We start from the raw sequence: 22,683 nt of genomic DNA, 5'->3' as shown, positions 1-22,683 counted from the left end.
GGTTGGAAATGCATGTATGTATCGTGGTGGCGAACTTTAAAATGCTTCCGGTAGGAGTTCATGGTAGAACCTGTCAATAAAGGAATTTTTTGTTTTAAATCCGAATTAATTACGAATTACTTTAAACAGGATTTAGTTACGAGAATCATAGGACAAATTCATAGTTAATGTTAGTACAGAAGCAAATTATGCTTTTATTGTATACGAGGTATTTCTGTTTTTCTAGTCGGTTTGTGTTGTCAATTATCTAAACTGCAATAATACTCCCGCACCTAATAACTCCCTACATATTTATACTTAGGAATATTTTGTAGTTTTATTTCACACTCATCAGATCTGGTGAGCTGATTAAACACGGTGCAGACCATAACTGCTTTAAACTCAGAATCTGCCAACAACTCGCCTGTGGTAATGTCGATAGGCTCTGCATGCAGCGATACGAATATAGTGCCGACTGGCATGCTCCACGGTACCACAAGTCCGGATAACGAGATAACGGAGAACCGATGGACCTAAGCAACATTAATTACCAATAAATGGTCCATCAATATCAACATTAAATAAATCCCTGTCTTGGAATAGCAAAATTGAATAATTTAGCTTACTGAGGGGAAAATTCATGTAACCCGCAAAAGAATGGCAGAACGCGAAATTACACAACTATTCCGTAAATTACATACACAGATAGTTAAAATAGATTTAATTATTAATAATTGCCAATACTCTTTCTTTTTCTCTTGGATCCATCGCGCTAAAAACTTTGTATCCAAACGTACCGTTTTCTAGAGACGGCAATATTGACCGCAAAAAGCCCTTAACGTTGATATTTTCAAGGGGTGTCACAAAATACACGTCCTCCTCCAGATATTCATCGCTCTCGTCGTACTCTGTTTCAACATCATCCTCTGCCTGTTCGTTGCTCTTTATTCTCTGGCGCAGTACCTCGGCCTGATCATAAGTGTAGAGAAGGTGAGTGAAGAGCGCCAAGAACCTTGTAACTTCGAAATTTTCTTCAAAACGCATGATATTCGCACAGAACAACAGCCCTATCTTTTTGTCGTGCACCCTGCTGAATCGCTTTTTGACATTATACATGTCCTGTATGTACACATCCATGTTCGGTTTCAATATCGTGTACACTCTTGTGCCACCCGAGCAGGTGTCAACGTTCAGGGCATTAAGAAGAGTCTCTAGGCCATAGACAAGGCTGTTGTTATCCAGCTTTGAATAATTGTCGAAGACTACCTTCAGGAAGTGCTCCATATAGTTGACATCAGCAATATACTTTCCGTTTAGAATCAGGCTCTCGATTATTCGACATCCATTAATGAAATCTTCATCAAACAAGTATTCATCGTCCTGGTAACACAAAGCATCGATAAAACTCACTATTTTGTCCAGGTTTGATACCGCGCAGTGACTGATATAGTTATCCAGGAGATACGTCATCTCCTCGGAACAGTTTATCAGCTCTTTTTGATCGGACTCTAAAATCATACGGATCAAATCCAAAATGTTACGGTCACCTGTCTTGAAAACGTAGAGAATATTGCTAATTATATCCAAGGTTTCGATGTAAAAATCGTACTTCTGGTTTTTCAGAACGTAAAACAATGTGGGAAGCACAAGTTCATAAATTTTGAAAACCACATCTTGCTTTTCCTCAAGGTTCAAAATCAGATCACTTATAATCCTCAGATAAGGCGTTGTCTCTATGTTGTCAATCTTAACACTATCAATCATCTTCTTACACAGATCAACTGCATAACTGGAAATGTCAAACGTATCAATGACCGTTTCGAGTGTCTCGCTAATCTGCTCAAGATTCAGGGGGTTGTAGACCAAAGTATTCAGGATAATCGGTAAATTACGTTCCACATCATTTCGGAGATCTGAGGCATCGAAGAATATGGGCAAACAAAGCGCCGAGTTAGTTCTTATGCTTTCATCACTGCTTTTAAGCGCAGCAAGAACCATGTTAAACACTTTTCGCCTGTCTTCGCCTATACTTCCAATTTCCATCAGCTGCAACGCGTAGAAGGCCTGCGACCTTATAAAATCGCAGGGATCCTCCAAGCAAGTCTTAACAGACTCAACAAAGTCGGGATACAGGTTACAACCACGTAGCAAAGGCTCAGACTGCACAAACAACGACAATCCCACGTACCTTTCCTTTGGATGCTCTGATCGCAACAAATTCTTCATGTACTGCAGAATAGCATCCTGTTTGTTGCTGACTTTCAGAATGTCCGTGAACAGCAGCGAGCAAGAGTTATGCGTGTCATCGGAGTAATTGTACTTCAACTTAAGATCATCGTGTACGTCCGTGTCCTTGTATGCCAAATTTGGTATTATTAACGTTTCTATGAGCGAATTGAGCATATCCTGACGCAACACGCGATCAGAATTTTCATCCTGGCAGTATAAAATGAAATACTCGGCTTTGTACTGGTCATATCCTCGTAGGCAGTAGAAATAGTTGAGAATGCGCTCGTCATTTCGGATGTCGTCGCAGTTTAAAAGCCCTTTGAATGATCTTGTAGAAATTCTCAGGAGAAAGGTGGCTGAATACTTGTCGGTGTATGTCAACGCGTGAGAAATAGCCTCTCTCAAGAAGTTACTGTCGAGCATTTGTGGCGGTACGTAGTAATTATCGAATATTTTGGAGAGCGTCTTTCTAAACTCCTGACAATTTTTCAACTTACCAAAGAAAAGAAGCGGATCAACGTCCTGTAGAAGCGAGGAGGTTGCCGCGTTGGAGAACTTCGTCCTATCTCTCTCCGCATACGCATTCAGGATCAGAAGTGCGGTGTTCAGCGACTCTTTGCCGAGATCACCTCTTATTATATTTTGGAACTCGGCAACATACTCCTTGCTCTTAGCTACGTGTTGTGAGATGATTTCCCCGTATATACCGGCGTTTAGGGGGTCCTTAACCGCCAAGTTCACGGCATCCAAGTTCAGGTCTTCAACGACAGCATTCTTGAAAAACGTTGCACTTACCTGCCGTATTATGGGATCACTGTCCTTCATATAGGTGCCAGGAAGCGAATACACGAATTCCTTGTTAGATACAAGTTTTTGCAGTTCATCTTCTGATTCTCTGCGTCTCTGTGGATCGGGGTTTAGCGTGTTCTGAAAAAGATGCTTAATTGCCTCGGTCATTACAAGGGCAAATTTTTTTTTATTTTAAAAAGGTACAAAAAATTAAATCACTGTTTTGGCGACAGCGGATTTCATCACGATGCCGGTACGCACCGCTAATTTGATATTTATTTCGTTTAAACCGGCTATTGCTGAGTGAAAACGGTGCTTTTTGTTAATTCATGATTTATATGCGGGCAGAGTGCTGGTCAAAGTGGATCAAGAACACGAAATTTTGGCGAAAATCAACTTTGTTAATTACGTGTGCAAAAACCGCATCCAATAACGTCATCAAAAGGAACATTTGACCCGTTATAGACAGAAAAATTGTTCGAATTAACGTTCACATTGTTCAGTGATAAATTAAAATATAGCATTTAATTGGTGCGTTAATGTTCGTTATAGCCATCAAATACACAGCGGAGATGAAGGCATCGTAAATGAAAATACGGAAGTGTGATCCACATGAACTCTAAAGCATTTAATTGCCGTACAGCAAACACATCCGCTATATCCTAAGCAGGAGAATAACTGATAAAATGAAGACTGGTGCAAGCGTTTTTACTGAATATGCTTTTAGTGAACGTAGCGCGCAATTTACCACGGATTAAGTAAGAACAAGGCCTATCGCACGATTCTATTCAGAAAAATCAACATGGTAAACCTTCAAGTAGCCGTCATCCGAACACGTAGCAAGCGTATTGTTATACCCGGTGTATTTCACACAATTTATGTCATTTTGATGGGCATCCTCCAATGAGCACTTGACCTGTAACGTGTCATCAACAATTACCAATGACTTGCTGTCAACCACCAGTGCCAGAAAGCTTCCAACTCTACAGAGTGAATAAATGGGATAGATCGAAACGTTGCAGCAGTAATCAAAGATCCAATCCTTTTCTTTTTTATAAACGTAAATGCAGCCATCGTTACTCGCTATAAAGAGCTTTTCCAGTACCTCCACGTCCCAAACGGTCTCCTTTTGTGCTTCCAGCGATTGTAAAAGAACCCATGAATCGTCATACATCGTAAAACGCTGATATATCCTGACAGTGTGATCGTACCCGTACGTGTACAGCAAGCCGCCGAAGAATTTAACACCTTTTACATCCTGGGTGTGATCCTCAAGTATGGAATCAATCTCAATCTTTTCGTTCAGTTTGCATACCCAAACGGTTTTTCCTCGCGTGCTGAGTGATATGTAATTATCCTTCCTATCGCCGCTCAGTATATCAACTCCTTTGATCTCTGTTTCCGGTCCCTCTATCAAATCCAAAATTTTGTCCTGGTACAGGACCGTAGCATTGCCGTCATAGCTACCGCAGACGATCAAATCGTCTTTTGCTGAGATGCAACGTATCGATTTTTCATGCTGACATAGAATCTGCCGTTCCTGTAGATCCATATCAAGCTTATAGAGCGTTCTATTGGTTCCGCCAGTTAATATGGAGTTATCTGTCAATGCCAAGGAAAGCAATTTCTCATCAAATTGTACGCAACCCCTTTCCACTATTCTCATACTGCCAAAAAGGCCTCAAATATTTTTACAAATTATAAATCGCACTTCGATTCCCAAATTGCTGTTTTCTCATTTCATTCTACACCTGATATTGCTGCTCTCTTTTACCTTTGATTTTTGATAAGTAAAGGCAAATTTTCTTCTTTAAAATATCCTTTGGTACTATTCATACAACACAAACAAATGTGTTTTTTCGTGAACATATTTCGGAGGTATCGCGTTTGTAACTAGAGCTGCTAGTGTGTATGGAGCAAACCTACATCCACGCAAGTTTGTAGGGCACATTAGACGGCTTATATTTAAATATTACAGCCATTTTAACAGCACCTTTTTGTCTATAAAACAGATTTTCATGTTACGTTATTCAAATTTTTGTGCTATAGCTATAAAGTTAAACAGCAACACGTTTCACGCGTGGCATGTTATCTTACGTATTCTAATTGTGCGTGTTGTGAATAATTAATGTGAGAAACCGAGTAGAGATGCGCTGCCATCTTTTCGTATTTTGTAGCATCAATATGACTGATTCTGGTCATGACCGATACAAATTTCTGTTTTAACAGTTTCAATTTCCTTTTATTACGAAACATTGCGAGTGTTATGTCCTTATTCAAACAAACACACTAATACTGCAAGGAGTACAATCTATCTTCTGACAAAATATCAATTTTGTATTTCACATGTTCATCACTGGAATTGTAAATTTCCTTCAAAGCTATTTTACGTTTCATAAGCGGTTTAAAATGTCAAACATTTTCACAAGATAAAGGAAATAATATGACACGAACCTTATAGAAGCCATAGCATGTTTTATGGTTTGTCCGCGAATGTTTTCTATTTCCTGATCAAATCCTGCTAGAACCAAAGTAAATTTCAACAAAACACTAAATCACCTACCAGCAAAACCAATCGTAGTGACAATACCATGCCTAAGATAACTGATGTCTGCAAGATGGTCCAGCTAAACAACGCGTTAGACTCACTAGCTTGATAACTACGGTTTCCCATTTTTATTTTTCTACATTAGGAAACAAAATTTTTATACAGAGAACGGATTATGCTGCTTGGCTTGTTTAAACCAATACTTCATATCGTTCTCCATGATCATCTGGCAGCAGCAAAAATGATGGTAATAGAACAACAAGCAACTAACATAGTGGTCGAACAGCAGGAACACATGTGTACCTGCAAAAAAATCAGCGCTACCGCTCAACTTTACCGGATCCTAAATTAAATCGAATTGCATGCACCCTTGTTTAATGTTCACGAAGAAGGATTTTGAACATGTCCAGATTCTTGAAAGGAATTTTCTGTGCTCATACCACATAGTAAGGTACCAATTATATGACAATCCAGAAAACGAACAGTCAAAAAGGACAAAATTTTGCCGCGGCTTAATACGCAATGAAGGATGTATAAAAGAGTTTTTCTTTAAAAGGTTATTTGAAAGAAACAGCCTCAAACTGTCACAGTTCCACGTTTATTTTATGGTCAGAATCATGAAAAAGAAAAAAATGGTTAACTATGACAAATTAAAACTTTTGAAGCAAGAGTTTGATGTCCGACGAAGTATAAGGCATACTTTTTTGATCAACTTTGTCTGTTCGTTTCAGGATCTCAAACAAGTGTATTATATTACTGAGTTGGCATTGGGTGGATATTTTTTCTATTACCTAAGGGATAGGAAATACTTGTCTAGTGATGAGGCGGCCTTTTACATAGCAGAAATTATTATTGCGATACAATATCTCCATCGAAAGAGATTATTGTATAGATCGTTGTTTCCTAATACTGTAATGTTAAGCGAAACGGGCCATATTAAGTTAAGATTTGATTTTCTTAACAAACAGGGTTTGGAACTGAACGATTTCGAAAATCATATTCAGTACATTTCAATTGACTATATCAGTGGTGACTTTGTCAGGTCTGATAGTGATTATTGGGAAATAGGCGTTATTTTGTATGAGATACTCACGGGGTACAACCCGTTTCTTGGCAATAGTTTTATCGACACCCGATATAACATCCTGTACAAGCCCGTCGAGTTTCCTGAATCGTTTGACCTGTCCGCCAAGGATTTGATACAATCGTTGTTGAAACGCAATAGAAAAGAACGGCTAGGTTATATGCCAGCTGATGCCAAATTGATTAGAAATCATCCGTTCTTTAGAAGGCTGGACTGGGATGCCATGGAAGAGTGCCGGGTACCACCACCAATAGCTATAAAAACCGAATTTGAGTCTTCGAAAACATCACGAAGTTTAGACGACATGTTCGACTTTAACTATCATCATGATCAGACTGACGGTTACGGTGAGGCGTTCAAATTTTACGGAGGCGGACAATTCAAAAAATACAAGCCATGGTGATATTTTATTAAAACACATATCGGATACAAAACCATTTCCAAATCTCTGCGTGATATGGAAATATAAAATGCCGAATATAGAACTGTTCTTAAATTATTCTGGATTAAGGGGTGAGAGTGCCAGATTTATTCGAAATACGTCCGAACAAATACATCCGTATGATAACCTGATAGTTTGGATAGTACTAAGAGCGTTTAGCAGCGAATAAAATGTGTTCTGTTGCAACAACGTTGCTCTGATCATAAGGGAAGAGTGATACTTGGGATAGAAACATGCTAGGCAGTCTATCACAATAATAGATATGTAGAACATCCATGTATAATTAACTGTATCATGGTTATTCTAAGAATGATACTTGCTTATCGATAATTACTACCTAGAAAACGAGGAATGTGTTCTTGGTTCACAATTAATAGCGAATAAACACAAACAATTTATATCAAACCTGTCGGTTTAACCACTTACCGATTAACATAAACAAAAATTGAAGTTTAAATACAAAAATACGCACATATTTAGAGTTCTTCAATATGCAAGTACTTTTTAAAGAATACAAGAGTTTTGAACTAATATTCATTAAACAACAGCTCCTTGTACATATCGTGTTTTGACTCTTTTTCTGGTTTTAACCATTACAACACTTGAGCTGATGCTAAGTATCGACATTATTTAAACTCTCACATAACGAATATTATCTAACGATACAGCACTGTATTTCTTAGATAATTTTACAATAAGCATCATATAAACCAATTTTTATAGGTCTCTTTGCGTAGCACTGTGAGTTTTAGAAATGCTGTAGGCATTCGTGTCATGAAAATGATGGAATTGGATCCGCCATGCGGTTGCCTAGAGATCGTGAAGCGCCAACTCGTTAAAGAGAGTGTTATATGGCGACACGTACCAGAGATAATGCGCTTGAATCCGTTGGAAACTAGCCTTGAGCAAGGATTGATGGAGACTAACAACACGGACATTTTCTCAAGAAGACACGTGCGTATTCCTACAATCTCAATACAGGATTGTATAAAATCAGCCACTAAGATCAACGGCCATGACCGGAGTATGTCCTAAAGAAGCATATTTATCAGAATAGGTGTAGACAAGCTGTTGTCAGGTAACAACAGCGAGGTCAAATCTTTGTTGAGTGATGAAGCAGTCCTTATGTTTAATAAACTGAATATACGTAGTATGAGAATGTTAGAAGGGTATCATAATATTTATTTTCTCTGGGTCCCCTTTACCCGATGTTTAAAATTCTGACTATCGAGAAGAGCTCTTACATAATTGACACGTTATACATCGGTGAAATTCTGGTTGCTGCAACAAGCAACGCTGTTTATTTTTATGACAAACATGATAAATTGGTGCATGTCTTGAAGATTTGTCATATAAACAAGGTGAAATGGGAAAAGGAAAGGTTCTTCGTGTTGAGTGGTAAAACGAAACTGCATGTACACGAGATTTTGAACTATAAAGACATTGTAACTGATAACAAGTCGGAGAATTTCAAAGTTAGAAAGGCGGGATGCACTGATATAAAAGAGTATGGTGGTATATTGCTAAGTTATGAGATTGCTAATATTCATAGCATATATTATTTGAACGTTTCTGATACTTTTATAGTATTAACGAGCTTGTGTGGCACGTGCTATATTCTGGAAAGAGACTCACTTCGCTATGTAGGCAGATACCATTTCTTAGCTATCCCGCTGGAATTAAAGACGAGACAAGATTGGCTGTTCGTGCTTTCGAAACAACACACGAAGTACTACTTCACTAAATACAAGATTGGAGTATCTGTTAAAAATGCACTTGTTCCCGAGGAATATGTTGTTCCTGTAGACCGGTACAGTCATGTTCTCATAGAGAAGGATTATTCGTTTGAGCTGGATAAATGTCATTCATTTGTGATTACGAAAGAGAGGTTGATATTCCTTTCCTCCGATAAAATCGTACTGTACCACGGTTTTATAAAACTATTTGTGCTTGAGGTAAAAATTTCACCTGATTGTTATCTTGTGATAGGCAATACAGTTTTAATCGTGGACTGCAATGATAGGGAGCACATCATAGAAGTCACAAGCAACAAAGTTATCCATGAGTATGACAGCGCCTTTACAGAGCAATATAAACAACAATATGATTCGTTACGTCGTTGCACGAGAGCTCGTACATTTAATCCGATAAAAGGATCAATCATACACTTAGGTAGCAATGAAATTATCCAATATCGGTATTTTGATACTGTATATAGGGAATTTGATGTAAAATGCGAACAAAACGAGACAACAAAAACTTTCTCTGGTCCAATTAAGAATTACTTCGTGTATGAGCCATACATTTTTGTTGTTGCTAACAAAATAGAATTTTTTGACGTGGAAATGCTGAAAAAAATGGTACATACCGGGCTTGACGGTGCCAGAACGAATTTGGTAGCTTCCCAGGTTGGACAGTACCTCAAAAATACTTTTTTTGATCTAAAGACTCTTGTGGATATAATAGTGGTCAAGAAGAGCGTAATCATGATATTCCAGACGTTTTTAATCCTAAAGGAAGAAAAATACGATGTTGTGTACACGGCTTACCACATTAATAGCAAGTATTTGGTTTTTTCTAACAAGAACACTGTAAAATTACTACGACTGAAGCTGATAGAGAGCGTTAGCCTAGATCGGACCGCCGATATATTCAAATGTTACACGTTCAATTTCGTTATTTTTGACGTACTAGTGTACAAACGAACGTTTATTCTTCTCACTGGAGATAGAACCATCAGAATTTACGATTTCAAAAAGCGGTCCTTCGTGTTTATCCAATTTTTCCTATGCAACGTTAGTACGGTATTTCTCATAAAAAATTTTCTGTTCGTTGTATCAAAACACATTTTAAAGACCAGAATTTCCAAAAATTACGAAATCACAGATCAGAAAACGATTGGAGGTAACTACGAGTTTGTTTCGAAAAAGAGGTATAATTCGAAACATAGCGAGAAAATGCTACTGTGCATCAAACAAAATGAGCACTATAAGCATTTTTTGGTGACCAAAAGGAAAATTTATGAAATGAGCAAGGATGAATTATATGTTTCCGCCTACTCTGTAAAATTTTCAGATAATAAAATGAATTTTTATGAGAGGAAACAGCACTATCGACTCAAAAGCACACATACTGTAGATAAAACAGCACCTATAGGCACAAGTAGCATGATATTTGTGGGAGATATAATGATTTTTAATCATGTCGATGGTACTTACAGGGTACGGTTCGGTGAATCTAATGAGAAACAACATGATGGCTATTTAAAAGCTGCAGCCAACTTTAATAACTGTTTATTAGCACTCGTTTGGAGAATGGATAGATGCTTTCTAGACATCATAGAAGAAAAAGGTGTTGATTCAATACAACTTAGCCGTGATTATGATTTAATAACTGCCTGTGACGACAAGATATTGCTAGTCAAACACGAAAAGATATTTTTGTATGATTTCATGGATAAAAGTTCTAAGAAACGAAAAAAATACGAAATCAGAGCGAATGGCGGCGTCTATATCACTGCGCCATCCCCTATTTTAAAGATAATCGGTAGGAACCGCTACGTTTATTTGATAACCAAAAAGGATGCGTTGATGATTTTCTATAAGACCAAGCTTAAGTATTCGATCTTTGAAACACAGTACCTAATTAATTTTGAGGTACTCAAAGATGACCTCATAATTACAAGCGATAAAATCGGTAAAATACGCCTATACAGAATTGTAGATGATATTAAGCTGATGTTTGTGCGTGATATACGCGATATTTTGGTTTCTGCTGTGCTAGTTGGCGATATTATCTATTATTTGACCGGTAATGGTACCAAGGGAATGATCCAAATAAGGTACAAAGCGCGAAACTAAAACACAGTTTAGTAGGGACAACTGTTCAGAGGCATGATCAACCATGGTATGGCGAATGAAGGAACCTCTAGTTTGCTGTTTCATCCAGCAATCCCAGTATGATGCATGCGCCGGTTTAGATGCCGCTCCACCATCAATGTAGGTGCAGCATATTTACGATTTCATCCAGCTAAACACTATCATTGGCGCAAAAAAACAATTTCCTTAACATCTTTCAAATGATACCGGTTTGTAATAATACCTTGCCGTAGACCGTTCTCTATCTATGCCTACTGGGGTATCCCCTGTTTTTAACGTGGTATTATTGGTGCTGCTTACGCACTGCAAGAATGGTAACGAAATAATACAGAAATGTTCATTATACGTGCGGTTAAGGGTTTTCTAAACAAATATGGAAATGCTAAAGCGTACAAAGGCTCAAATGAAAATATGGTTATCATACGTACAAGAATAAATTATTATTAATTTATTGTTGGGTTCTTCTCTAGCAGGGTGCGATATAAAAATCCTGAGGTTACCAACTTGTTAATCGGATCGTTTCCGTAAAAAGTTCTACCACAATGCGGGCAGGCTGTCTGTTGTAGATTTCTCTCCTGCCGGTGGCAATGCTGCAGAGCATGCTGTTGCGCATTGTTTTTTTCGCGTATTAGGTATCGATTGTGATTCGTGGTGGGCATTTACGTTAAATGTTGGTGACACGAATAAAATACTTTTATAACAACTCTAATTACAATGATGTATTATTTCTACCGCATATACCACAGTGTTTAAGTTCAGCAAGGCTATAGACCGTATCGTTGTGTATAGTAAGAATGCTATCCATCTACACACAGGACAGAGCCATCTAACGACCTGTGAGTGCACAACAACTAATGTTTATAAATAACATATTATTTACTGCACGTGCTATTCTGATAGAAAATGTAAAATTCGTTTCTTTAGAAATGGATCCCTCAGTGCTCCTAAATGTTGCAACTTGGTGCGTAGTAAATCAAGTAGGACTCTGCTTTTGAAATCAACTTCTATCATTTCTAACTCATCACAAAGCGCTATCAAGTTGTAAATTCCATAGGCAGCAAATCTTACATAGATTGTGTTGAGCACCTCCGCTGAGAGGAGTTGTCTTATCTTCATAACTTGAATAATTTGAACTATCTTGATATCATCCGTTATATCACATAGAAAATGCAAATTATTCTCGCTTAGATCGCTGATTGAAAGCGAATTAAACGCTAGTTCGGACTTATCCTTGTCACAATGTTTGTAATAATCGTACAACAGAATTAGAGTCTCTGATTTAAACGCACCAATATTGCCGAACAAATGGATTAAGAGGTTATCAATGCTGGCTTGTAGGCATTCCACAGCCTTACCTTCTGATTCTGCCTTTTCTGCATCTGTCTCTAACGTTCGCTGCTCTATTTCTCTTATGACGTATAAAAATAAGAACAAAGTGTCTTCCTCCGTTGACATCAACTTGATTTCTTCCAAAAGTCTGCATTTCAGGTTCAGGTTTTCCACATCTAGCGTATTGTTGTACAAGATATTGTATATGAAGGTTTTATCAGGCCATAAATTAACAGCAAGTTCGTCATCATCATTAAAATACAACTCAAGAATTAGATTTGCTCTTTCATCTGCCGTTATGGCAATCTCCTCTAAATGGAGGATACTTATCGATATTCTCAAGAAATTGTAATTCTGATGGAATTTTTTGATGCCAATACAAATAACCTCTTTTAAAAGCTGCCTGTTGTGCGATACGAGGAATTTTATACACAGTATAAACTCTTCAACGCCGTCTATTTTTTCAATTAGGTTGAATGCCGAGGAAATTTTACCTTTTTTTACGAATAACATGAAAACTTGTGCCTGATCTATCAGGTCATTTGAACAAATGGACTCACCAAATATTTCATTCGCTTCCATCTCATCAAAACTTGTCTCTGATCCGTTTTGGCAGGTTTTAACCGTAAATCTTTGATTCAGTTCCTCCTCATAGAGTGTTTCAGCACAAAAAATATCACCCGTGAAGAGATAGCAAGCGAATAATATCTTCCTTTCAACCTTTATGCTACGGCGCGTCAGGCAAAGAATCAGGGCATAGTCCTTTTGAACATATAGGAATCGAACCAGATCATCCCAGTCCACAAAATCCTTCAGGCCAATGTCCAGCAGAAAGTTTATCTCACCGATCTGTACTGCGTTCGTCACACGATCATACATCTGCGATGGTCTCCTACCTTCTATCTCTTTATTTAGGTTCTTTATCAGCGATGTTGTTATCAGCCGCAGATTCGTTGCCTCTTCGTCTGTGAGTATGCTAGTGATTTTCAAGAAATCGATGATAATTATTTTGAACGTGTTCAACTCATTTATTTTGAGACAAATCATGAAAATAGTGCTCAGCTCATTCAAGCCATTTTTTTGTTTCATTGCGTAATCCATCAATTCGCTAAGGTATTCGGTGTCTAATATTGCCTGTATGAGCAGAGTCCGCTCAAACCTCTTTCTGAGATCTGTAAGTCTGCTCAAATATGCAGCTTTACACGCAGGATCATAAAACAAACCAAAATAAAAAAGAAAGACATCGAATTGCTCACTAGTACTGATAAAATCCATAGCAACCAACAACTTATCATTATTTGGTACTAATTTTACCGTTTCAGGGGATCCTTCCACAAATATTTGTTCTTCAACCGTGTTATCAGTGCTAATTCTTATTTCGATATTTTCTGATCGTAGGTCTACAAGAAAATTGAAGATGCCTTCACTGTTGATCTGCAGAAACGATCGGTATTCGGAAAGAATGTTCAAGTCATTGGTGATTTTAACCTTTATAATCAGCATCCTGCTTAAACACTCTATTAAAAAGTAAAAGTCCTTCTTCTCTATCAAACACAGCTTGATTATCTCATCAAATTTTGAAATTCCCCTTTCCACGTACATCATTGCCCTCGTCTCCTGCAGGTAAACGTAGAAATCCTCACATAGTACGGTGCATGCCTGAATGGATACGAACAGAGAAACCTGGTCAACACTACCCTCAAGATTGATCAGGTGGTTGTAATAGTTTACGTTGTTTGCCTTATGCGAATTAATCTCTTCTATCTGTTTCAGCACCGTTCTATCGGATACTTCCTTGCCCATGCCGATTATGCCCGCTTTGTTGATATAGATACGATTTCAATCTTTTTAAAAATAGTACCAAATCAATACAACTACGATTCTTTGGTCCTTAAATTCAAATTTGCTAGCTTTACGGTTCACATGGCAGGTTTTTTTGTCTTTTCGTAGAACACATGCTCTATTTTGCACTGCTTTCACTGTGTTTTCAAATTAAAGCACATAGCATGCGTGGACACAGCCTGCCCAGCTATACATATCCATTTCAAGATTACAATGTTATTGAACAACACCGTTTCATACAGCATTAACTCGTATAATGTTCTGCTACCGTGTATATTTTTCATATTGATGTAATAATCGATTAATTTCTCGTATCCGCTTTGCGGTAGATCTTATTTCATTACAAGTAATGCCATTAAAACGCAAATCTTCGTTTCTAAGAGCACATGCAGTTAAAAATGCCGATATGTTGGCATCGAGATGTGTAATTTTCGATGACATAAAATCATTTCAATAAATTGCGATCGATTTTTTAACGCAAGATCTGAGATTGCGACACAAAAATAGAGAATTTCTTGATAACTCCATAGCATACCATCAAATGTGGTCTTGTATAAGCTACAAATAGGAGATTGAAAACGTGTATAAACACTTTTATTCATGAACACATGCTATAAACATTTCTATTACAGCCAGAAACCTATGCCAGATGCTACACTATTGAGAATTAAAATATGTTGGCTGTGCTTTTGGAAATGGATGGATATGTTTGTAGCCTCATGAGGAGATCTGCACGGTATAACGCGCATTATTTGACGTGCTCGTAAGAAAAGTGCCTATAAGCAAATTTTATCGTATGTCTTTTTTATATTTTGTTTGTTATTTCTTTGCACCACGTACTATACGTCATCATAACAGATATTGTCTTTAAGTTTGTTATCAGGCCTCAGTGTCAAAACTTGAGTCTATGTCCAAAATTAGATCTTTTAAAGGAACTAAAGTAGCATATATGCCACTAAATCACATACGTAGTTAAATGATTATAAATAAACAGGGAGTTGCGGATCGTTTTATCAGATTTCTGCTATTTACTCAAGCACTATCACTACATGTTGCTGTGGAAGCGATGTTTTTGTAAGCTGTGCTCTCCATTTAATATATTCGCGTTACCTGGTACGTTCTTCATTTGGAAACACACCATTTACTTATCTTCATTCAGATTATTTTTCGAAACTGAATAGGTTTATTTAGAAAGCCACCGACTAAAACTTTCACCGATCACTGACACAACACCCTGAACACCTTTCTTTCCGCCTCAGCATCGATAGAAGAAAAAATAAGTATCATCCTGACTCAGATCATCATTTTTTATCCCCGTAGAAAAAAACCTCAAAACGTTACCGCAACTGAATGTTCAACCAAGTGAGTGCCTATTGCACGGTTTTATCAATTTAGATATTTTTTGATGAACTACCCGAAACACATATTCATTTTCTGACGTGATATGAGAATGGGCATGCACAATTGTAACAGTTTACCCGCTATCTTTATTCTTGTTGATGAGTCTTCTTTTCATTGAGATGCTGCTGTCAAAATAGCTGATTAGCAGGTTCTCTTCCTTGTAAACTCATCCTAATGAGCAATTTTTGCACTAAAAGTACGTTTATTTACCTCTCACACCACAACACACTATTTTGATCCGCTTGAAGCGATTCTGATCGTCTTACGGTCATTTTGTACCAAAAATATTGAGTACACCATAAACACAGATATAAGTAACTATCTGACATGTGGATAGAACTTAGTACGCCTATAATTGGCGAGACACCCAGTTATAACATTTAGTCCGTATACATACCTGAAATTACGGGTAACTGCGTTCGTGCGGTTTAAAGTGACGAAAGTATTGGATTGTGCTTTTGATGCCAACACTTCATAAATCACACAAATCATGATGGTTTGTTTTGTTGACATATCGATAGTAAGCGTACATGAAAATAGAAAGTATGATTGGAGAGCTGCATTTTAATTACAAGTTATAGAACATTCGTAAAAATATTATTTTTGTGGTAGCCTTGGACGCAGCACCAGCCACGCTTTGTTTTTAAGTTATCGTGATTGATGACACTAATTGCGGATTAAAAATATAAATAAAGGAAAACATTTCAAGATCATGTTCGTGCGTAACAGCGATAAAATTTTAGAGCCGCTTGATACCAAGAAAATACATAAAATGCTGTTGGAGTGTTCGCATGGCCTCAACATCATGAGAGAGGAGCTTGATGACCTGTTCAACAAAATAGAGAGCGGGCTGTGCGACAATCTTAGTACATGCGATATCGTGTCGCTTGCTGCGGAGTGTGCAGCATCAGCAATGACCAAGAATCCTGATTTTGGATGCATAGCGGCACGCATCGTGGTGCGGGAGCACCACAGGGTAACGCTCGATACCTTCTACGAGAAGGTGAAGTACTGCTACGAGCAGAAGAGGTACTTCAGCAGGGAATTTTGCGAGCGGGTGCGTGAGAACAAGGACGCGATACAGGCCCAGATCGATTACAGCAGGGACTACGACATTTCGTTCTTCGGGTTCAAAACGATGGAAAAGTCCTACATGCTGTCCATCAACAGCCGGACAGTGGAACGGCCACAGGACCTGTTCATGCGTGTAGCGCTTGGAATACACTACGACTCGCTGCAGGATGCATTTGAAACGTACCATCTGATGTCGCAGAAGTACTTCGTGCACGCTACGCCCACGATGTTTAACGCGGGCACGCTAACGCCGCAGCTCTCATCGTGCTTCCTCCTAGGAATAGAGGAAGACTCAATCGAGGGCATCTTCAAAGCGGTGTCTGATGCAGCAAAGATTTCTAAGACTGCAGGCGGCCTTGGCATGAATGTGCACAAACTGCGTGGCGCCAATTCACTTATCAAATCTACAGGTGGTCGTGCATGCGGCATTATACCGGTTGCAAAGATATTTGAAGCGACACTGCGCTGCATTGATCAAGGCGGCAAGAAACGACCGGGATCGATGGCGATCTACGTCGAGCCGTGGCACTCCGATATCTTTGAGTTCCTTGATATACGCAAGAACACGGGTAAAGAGGAGCTGCGTGCACGCGATATTTTCACAGCGCTGTGGATACCTGATCTGTTCATGCGGAGGGTGCACAACGATGAGAACTGGTCGCTGTTCTCCAACGATGATGTCCCGAACCTGTACAATCTGTACGGAGATGAGTTTGACAAGGCGTACGAGATGTACGAAAAGAATGGCATGGCGCGGCGGACCGTGCGTGCACAGAAGTTGTGGAAGGCTATTCTGAGCAGTCAGATCGAGACTGGCACGCCGTACATGTGCTACAAAGATTCAGCGAATAGGATGAACAATCAGAAGCACCTTGGCACGATCAAATGCAGCAACCTATGCTCGGAAATAATGGAGTACACCGAGGAGAACGAAATAGCGGTGTGTAACTTGGCATCCCTCGGCTTGCCCAGGTTCATGCAAGACGGCCAGTTTGACTATGAGAAGCTCAAAATGGTCACCAAGATTGTCGTAAAGAACCTCAACAAAGTGATAGACGTAAATTTGTATCCTCTACCCGAGACAAGGAACAGTAATCTCAAACATCGTCCCATCGGCCTTGGAGTGCAGGGCCTTGCTGATGTTTTTGTGATGCTGAGGATGCCGTATGATTCAAAGGAGGCGCGTGCCGTAAATTTGCGCATATTTGAAACGATTCATTTTGCAGCACTTGATGCGAGCTGTGAGCTTGCGAAGGAGTATGGGCCGTATGACAGCTATGAAGGAAGCCCGATGAGTCAGGGCGTGCTGCATTTTGATATGTGGAACGTGGTGCCTGTGACAAACCATGATTGGCGGGGTCTCCGTGCCAGGATAGCGAAGTATGGTGTGAGGAATTCCTTGCTTGTTGCACTAATGCCCACTGCAAGCACCTCTCAGATACTCGGGTACAACGAGTGCTTTGAGCCCTTCACCACGAATATTTATACGCGCCGCACGCTTGCGGGTGAGTTCCAGGTGGTCAACACGTACCTGATGCACGACCTGATGAAGCTCAATCTATGGAGCGATGAGATGAAGAACATCCTGATACAGGAAGAGGGAAGTATTCAAAGAATTGAGGGTATACCGGACGAGATAAAGAGGCTTTATAAGACAGCGTGGGAGCTGAAGATGCGTAGTTTGATTGATCTGGCAGCTGACAGGGCACCGTATGTTGACCAGTCGCAGAGCCTAAATATTTTTATGGCACAGCCAACATATCCTAAGCTGACGAGCATGCATTTTTACGGTTTTAAACGGGGACTTAAGACCGGCATGTATTATTTGAGGACTAGACCGATATCAGCTGCTGTTAAGTTTACGGTTGATAGAGGCATGGTGAGCACAACAAAGTTGCTCCAAAAATCATCGTGTAGTCCCACGAGTGAAGATGATGAGTGCATGTCATGTAGTGCGTAGAATAATCTAAGTAAAATATTCCTGTTATTTAGTTCGAATTGAGGTTACCTCAAAACTGAAAACCATCTGCTATCTTGTTAGATTATTCACGGTTATTTTTTGCGTTTGTTCCTTCGTCTAGATTTGATCGAAAGGCCAAATAAATTTGCAACTCGTTCAGAGAGTTCCTTGACCGGTTGCAGTGTCCTGTGTAAAATGGAACTTAAATTTTTGCCTCTCACATCAATACTTTATATGCTTTTTAACTGCCATATTTTTTAAGTTCTGCTCATCAACTTTTTTCACTAACAGTACGCGTATTTTCCTCCTCATACCACATCATCAAAGCAAGTACTTGTCCGGTCTTGTCGTTCATCAACATACGTTTTTACTCCATTCGCATATTTCATTCAAGATAATTACACATACAGCTGTTTGTGCGTAAATAAAGGCTTGAACGGGAGAACTCCTACTTGATTAAACGAGTATGCTCGTTTACTATCATCTCTGGTATTTAGAAGGACGTAAAAGCACGGTATAAGGTTTTTAGATCTCCTGTGGCGAAGAAAAAACTTTCATCGCGAACATAAGGAACGGATTACAATCATCATTACCGGTTGTCAGAATTGCCTATTTTGAACATAATCTACGTGTTGTGCAATATTCGGTTGCTCTCAAACACATAAATCGGTTCATGTAATCGCTTTTAAATATTTTTACCACTGCAGGATCATATCTTGGATATAATTATGTCGGGTCGGCACCAGATTTGCCAATCTTTTTGAATTACAAAAAAATTATTCCCCGTCATGTCGGAAAACCAAAAACTAAATTTTGAAGACTTTGATTTCAAGAGTGCGAACAAGCCGAGCGCGGTTCCTAACGAACAGGAAAACTTGAGAAAAATAATAAGAGAAAGTGTTTACGGTGAGCATGAACGTGAAAACGATGACTCCGTTAGTATAAATGCTGTAATACCAAAAAGTGCTTTGGAACGGACTATTTTTGATGCCATGAAGAACGACAAACAAAGTATCTTGCTGATCAGACAGAAGAAAACAAGATTGGCAGAGTTCGATAAAAAGATGAAGCGAATAAAGCAAATAAAGAGCAGGAAGTACCGCAAACATCTTAAGATGGCAAGAAAAAATGGAGAGCATGATGTTAAAGTTCCGGATTTTCTTCTTAAAAATATTGAAGAGGAGAAGAAAGACAAAGTGTTTTTCGACGAGGAGATGAGCGAAAAAATAGGAAAGGTGATGGTACCGGAGGAATTGGTTGATTCTGAATCAACGGACTCGGAGTGTGAATTGTTTAAAAATGACAGCTCGATTGAAGACGAGCATCTGGAGGTATTTAGAAAGGAGAAGATGGAACATATGCAAGAAAATATGCCAAAGAAAACGACTATAGTACTACCCGGTTGGGGTTCGTGGGGAGGACAAGATATTGAAACCAAACAAACTCGTTTGAATACTATTTGTTCATCAGAGGAGGGCATAGCACCGAGGCGACGAAAGGACTTCAAAATGGGACGTGTAATTATTAACGAGGATGCTCTGAAAAACAATATTAAAATTGAGCTGCCATACGGCTATAAAAAACTAGAATATGAAGCGCTTCTGAATATGCCTGTGGCAAAAGAATCAAATACGTTGAAGATATTTCAAAAGTTTTTGAAATCAGGAGAGCAGCACCAAAATGGTGATAAGGCTTTTGATACATTCGAATACGCATCTAAATATGATAAAGAACTGGGATGAAGCTATATGCTTATCAGAACCGGCAATCTGATGGGTCAAGCAAGCAATAAACACTTCTTCCGGAGTTACAATAGAACGTGCTATCAATGAATAAATTTATTTCATATTAAATATTTAAGCTATTCTTGATCTATCGTGGTTATAATTGTTATGGTATAATCACATTATAGGTTTTTATAAAATTACTGATGTTAGACAGGATTCATGGATTAAACAAATCAAGATGGTCATTCAAACGGTAAGTATTATAACAATGCAGCTATAGAGAGGCCTGGCTGTTTTTGCCTGGCGTGCAATTTTACCTAAGAATAGAATGTTAGTCTCAATATGTTTCCTAATCAGCTTGTTTACTTCAATGCTCAACACCATAAAACAATGAATATTTGGTCGCTTATGTTACAAACGGTTGTCTTGATAGACTTATGTAAATTTTAAATTATCGTAGCATAGCCAACAGCTCAGTTGATACAAAAATTGCTGTAAAATTTTGCTCTCTGCCCTTGGCTCTCAAATGAATGGAATCCTAACAATGTTATTTAAGTTTTAGGTAATATTATACTATTGATAGGCAAATAGAACCGTTTCCGCAATGATAAAGTTCTTTGCATTTTCTTTATTTTCTATGTCAATGGTCTTCTATTACTGTGTCACACCATTGTAAAATTTAATTCGTTGAATACACTCTCGTACGGGCATTGTTATATGTTTTTACGTGTTTGTGCCTGTCGAAGAGGTACGAAGTGTATCTCTGGCCAGTTTTTTGTTAGGTGCAAAGGGTGTCTCCTCCAGCAAAATATGAAGTGATAGGAACGGGGAGTAGCGAATGCATACAGATCATGAAACGAACATTTTATTGAGCGAGTGTGTAATATTGAACAGCATATAAAAGTGACTGTTCGCTTGGTCGTTTTATTCGGAGATTGAAGGTGGTATTTGTATATTTGATGCCAAAACTTAAGTATAAACATCGTTCATACGCTATTTTAATGAAAACAGAACATAATTTCAAATAAATTTCCCTTTCTTTCGAGACACTCGCGCAATTGATCTGTAAGTTCAGTAATTTTCTGGGACAAGTTTTTGTCATCTTCCTTAATTTTTTTTATCTGTTTTCTTTCATTTTCCATTAATAAACGAATATCTTCTACTATTTGCTCATCCGTATTTCCACTGTTTTTCCAGTACGGTAGTTTATTCAAGTACGAATCATGAAACTTAGTTAAAGTGTCTATTGTCCTTTGTATTGTATCATATGACAACTCATGGATTTCTTTTAAACACCGTAACGCATCATCTTTACAATTCTTTTTCACCTGATATGTAATCATTTCATCAAATTTATCATTAAATTTGTTTAACGTTTTTCTCATGTTATCGAATGACACATTTCTTTGGTCAGCAAGGTCTATTGATACCATTAGATACTCTGAGAAGCATTCAAAGACTTCCCTATTCATATATTTTTTATTTTCATGTATATCTTGGCTACACTTCCTTATATCATAAAAATGTTTTACGTCCCTATTAGTCTTTAAAAAAATCATATCAATGTATATTTCTTTAAATTCATAAACTTCGTAAGGAGTACCACGACAGAGACTTCGGAGCAGCTGTAATTTTACAGCCGAAAAAAAGAACAATGGCAGCATTCATCAACCACTTTGTATTCTTTTTATGCACTTACAATTAACTCAAATTGTACAGAGTTATTAGCATTAATGGGAAGAAACATTTATTAATTCTCATAATCCGTTTATGCATGGGAGTGCCGTGTTTTTGATTTGGAACGGCTACCAAAACAGATTTGTTACCAGATATATTTGGAGAGATAGTACGAAGTAAAGCATTCAAGGCAATAAAACAATAACTAAGTGATGGTTTGTGGAACAAAACACCATATACACAACTAAAACCAATCATTAGTAAAGTGCATATTTTACTGCGCATGTCAAATAGGTTGCACAGCAGTGCTTTGCTCAATGATGTAAAACAATTCATAAACCAAATTATCCTGTTGTGCAACACAAATTAGCTAAATTGTTTCTTCTATGCGAAGTAAAATGCATTATCAGATTGATCCACCGTAAAAATGCTTTGGTGCGTAAAAAATATGTAGGAATACAGCTAAGACGGATAATACAAGTAGTCCGACTCAATGGTAATAGCACTGGGAATCATCATAAGTATTAATTGAGTATAAATAGCGTATATGTGATTGATGCAATTAATGTGTGTTTCGATAGTGTTTTTGATACTGGTGTACCTCAATGTACTGAATACTATTCCTTACTGTTGCATTCCATCGTATGAATTTGACAGATAAAATGGTGAAAATGTTAAAAACAAGTGATACAGTGCGGAGATCTCCAAGCTTTCTGTAAAAGAC

At 38.2% G+C, this 22,683-nt stretch overlaps 8 protein-coding genes across 8 annotated transcripts; 4 read left to right on the top strand and 4 right to left on the bottom strand.

The window, feature by feature from the left end:
* Window positions 1–685: 685 nt before the first annotated feature.
* VCUG_00103 (uncharacterized protein) lies at window positions 686–3,165 on the bottom strand (the record flags this gene model as incomplete). Its single annotated transcript, XM_008074932.1, has 1 exon — window positions 686–3,165. One exon carries the CDS (start codon window positions 3,163–3,165, stop codon window positions 700–702), a length of 2,466 nt encoding a protein of 821 aa, XP_008073123.1. The 3' UTR covers window positions 686–699.
* A 526-nt stretch (window positions 3,166–3,691) lies between these two features.
* VCUG_00102 (uncharacterized protein) lies at window positions 3,692–4,812 on the bottom strand. Its single transcript, XM_008074931.1, has one exon. The coding sequence runs from the start codon at window positions 4,661–4,663 to the stop codon at window positions 3,782–3,784; it is 882 nt and encodes a 293-aa protein (XP_008073122.1). The 5' UTR covers window positions 4,664–4,812; the 3' UTR covers window positions 3,692–3,781.
* Window positions 4,813–5,922: 1,110 nt separating this feature from the next.
* Window positions 5,923–7,612, top strand: VCUG_00101 (AGC protein kinase; the record flags this gene model as incomplete). Its single annotated transcript, XM_008074930.1, has 1 exon — window positions 5,923–7,612. The coding sequence occupies one exon, from the start codon at window positions 5,923–5,925 to the stop codon at window positions 7,030–7,032; it is 1,110 nt and encodes a 369-aa protein (XP_008073121.1). The 3' UTR covers window positions 7,033–7,612.
* Window positions 7,613–8,277: 665 nt separating this feature from the next.
* On the top strand, window positions 8,278–11,396 carry VCUG_00100 (uncharacterized protein; the record flags this gene model as incomplete). Its single annotated transcript, XM_008074929.1, has 1 exon — window positions 8,278–11,396. A coding segment is annotated over one exon (2,654 nt), but the record flags the coding sequence as incomplete, so codon positions are not given.
* Window positions 11,397–11,837: 441 nt separating this feature from the next.
* Window positions 11,838–14,081, bottom strand: VCUG_00099 (uncharacterized protein; the record flags this gene model as incomplete). Its single annotated transcript, XM_008074928.1, has 1 exon — window positions 11,838–14,081. The coding sequence occupies one exon, from the start codon at window positions 14,079–14,081 to the stop codon at window positions 11,838–11,840; it is 2,244 nt and encodes a 747-aa protein (XP_008073119.1).
* A 2,152-nt stretch (window positions 14,082–16,233) lies between these two features.
* On the top strand, window positions 16,234–18,555 carry VCUG_00098 (ribonucleoside-diphosphate reductase, alpha subunit; the record flags this gene model as incomplete). Its single annotated transcript, XM_008074927.1, has 1 exon — window positions 16,234–18,555. One exon carries the CDS (start codon window positions 16,234–16,236, stop codon window positions 18,553–18,555), a length of 2,322 nt encoding a protein of 773 aa, XP_008073118.1.
* A 788-nt stretch (window positions 18,556–19,343) lies between these two features.
* Window positions 19,344–20,379, top strand: VCUG_00097 (uncharacterized protein; the record flags this gene model as incomplete). The annotated part of the gene is made up of 1 exon (XM_008074926.1): window positions 19,344–20,379. One exon carries the CDS (start codon window positions 19,344–19,346, stop codon window positions 20,295–20,297), a length of 954 nt encoding a protein of 317 aa, XP_008073117.1. The 3' UTR covers window positions 20,298–20,379.
* A 901-nt stretch (window positions 20,380–21,280) lies between these two features.
* On the bottom strand, window positions 21,281–21,946 carry VCUG_00096 (uncharacterized protein; the record flags this gene model as incomplete). The annotated part of the gene is made up of 1 exon (XM_008074925.1): window positions 21,281–21,946. One exon carries the CDS (start codon window positions 21,944–21,946, stop codon window positions 21,281–21,283), a length of 666 nt encoding a protein of 221 aa, XP_008073116.1.
* Window positions 21,947–22,683: the final 737 nt, after the last annotated feature.

The sequence above is a fragment of the Vavraia culicis genome, assembly GCF_000192795.1.
Source record: "Vavraia culicis subsp. floridensis unplaced genomic scaffold supercont1.1, whole genome shotgun sequence".
Taxonomy (NCBI): Eukaryota; Fungi; Microsporidia; family Pleistophoridae; genus Vavraia; species Vavraia culicis.
This window is presented reverse-complemented; position numbering and strand designations above follow the sequence as displayed.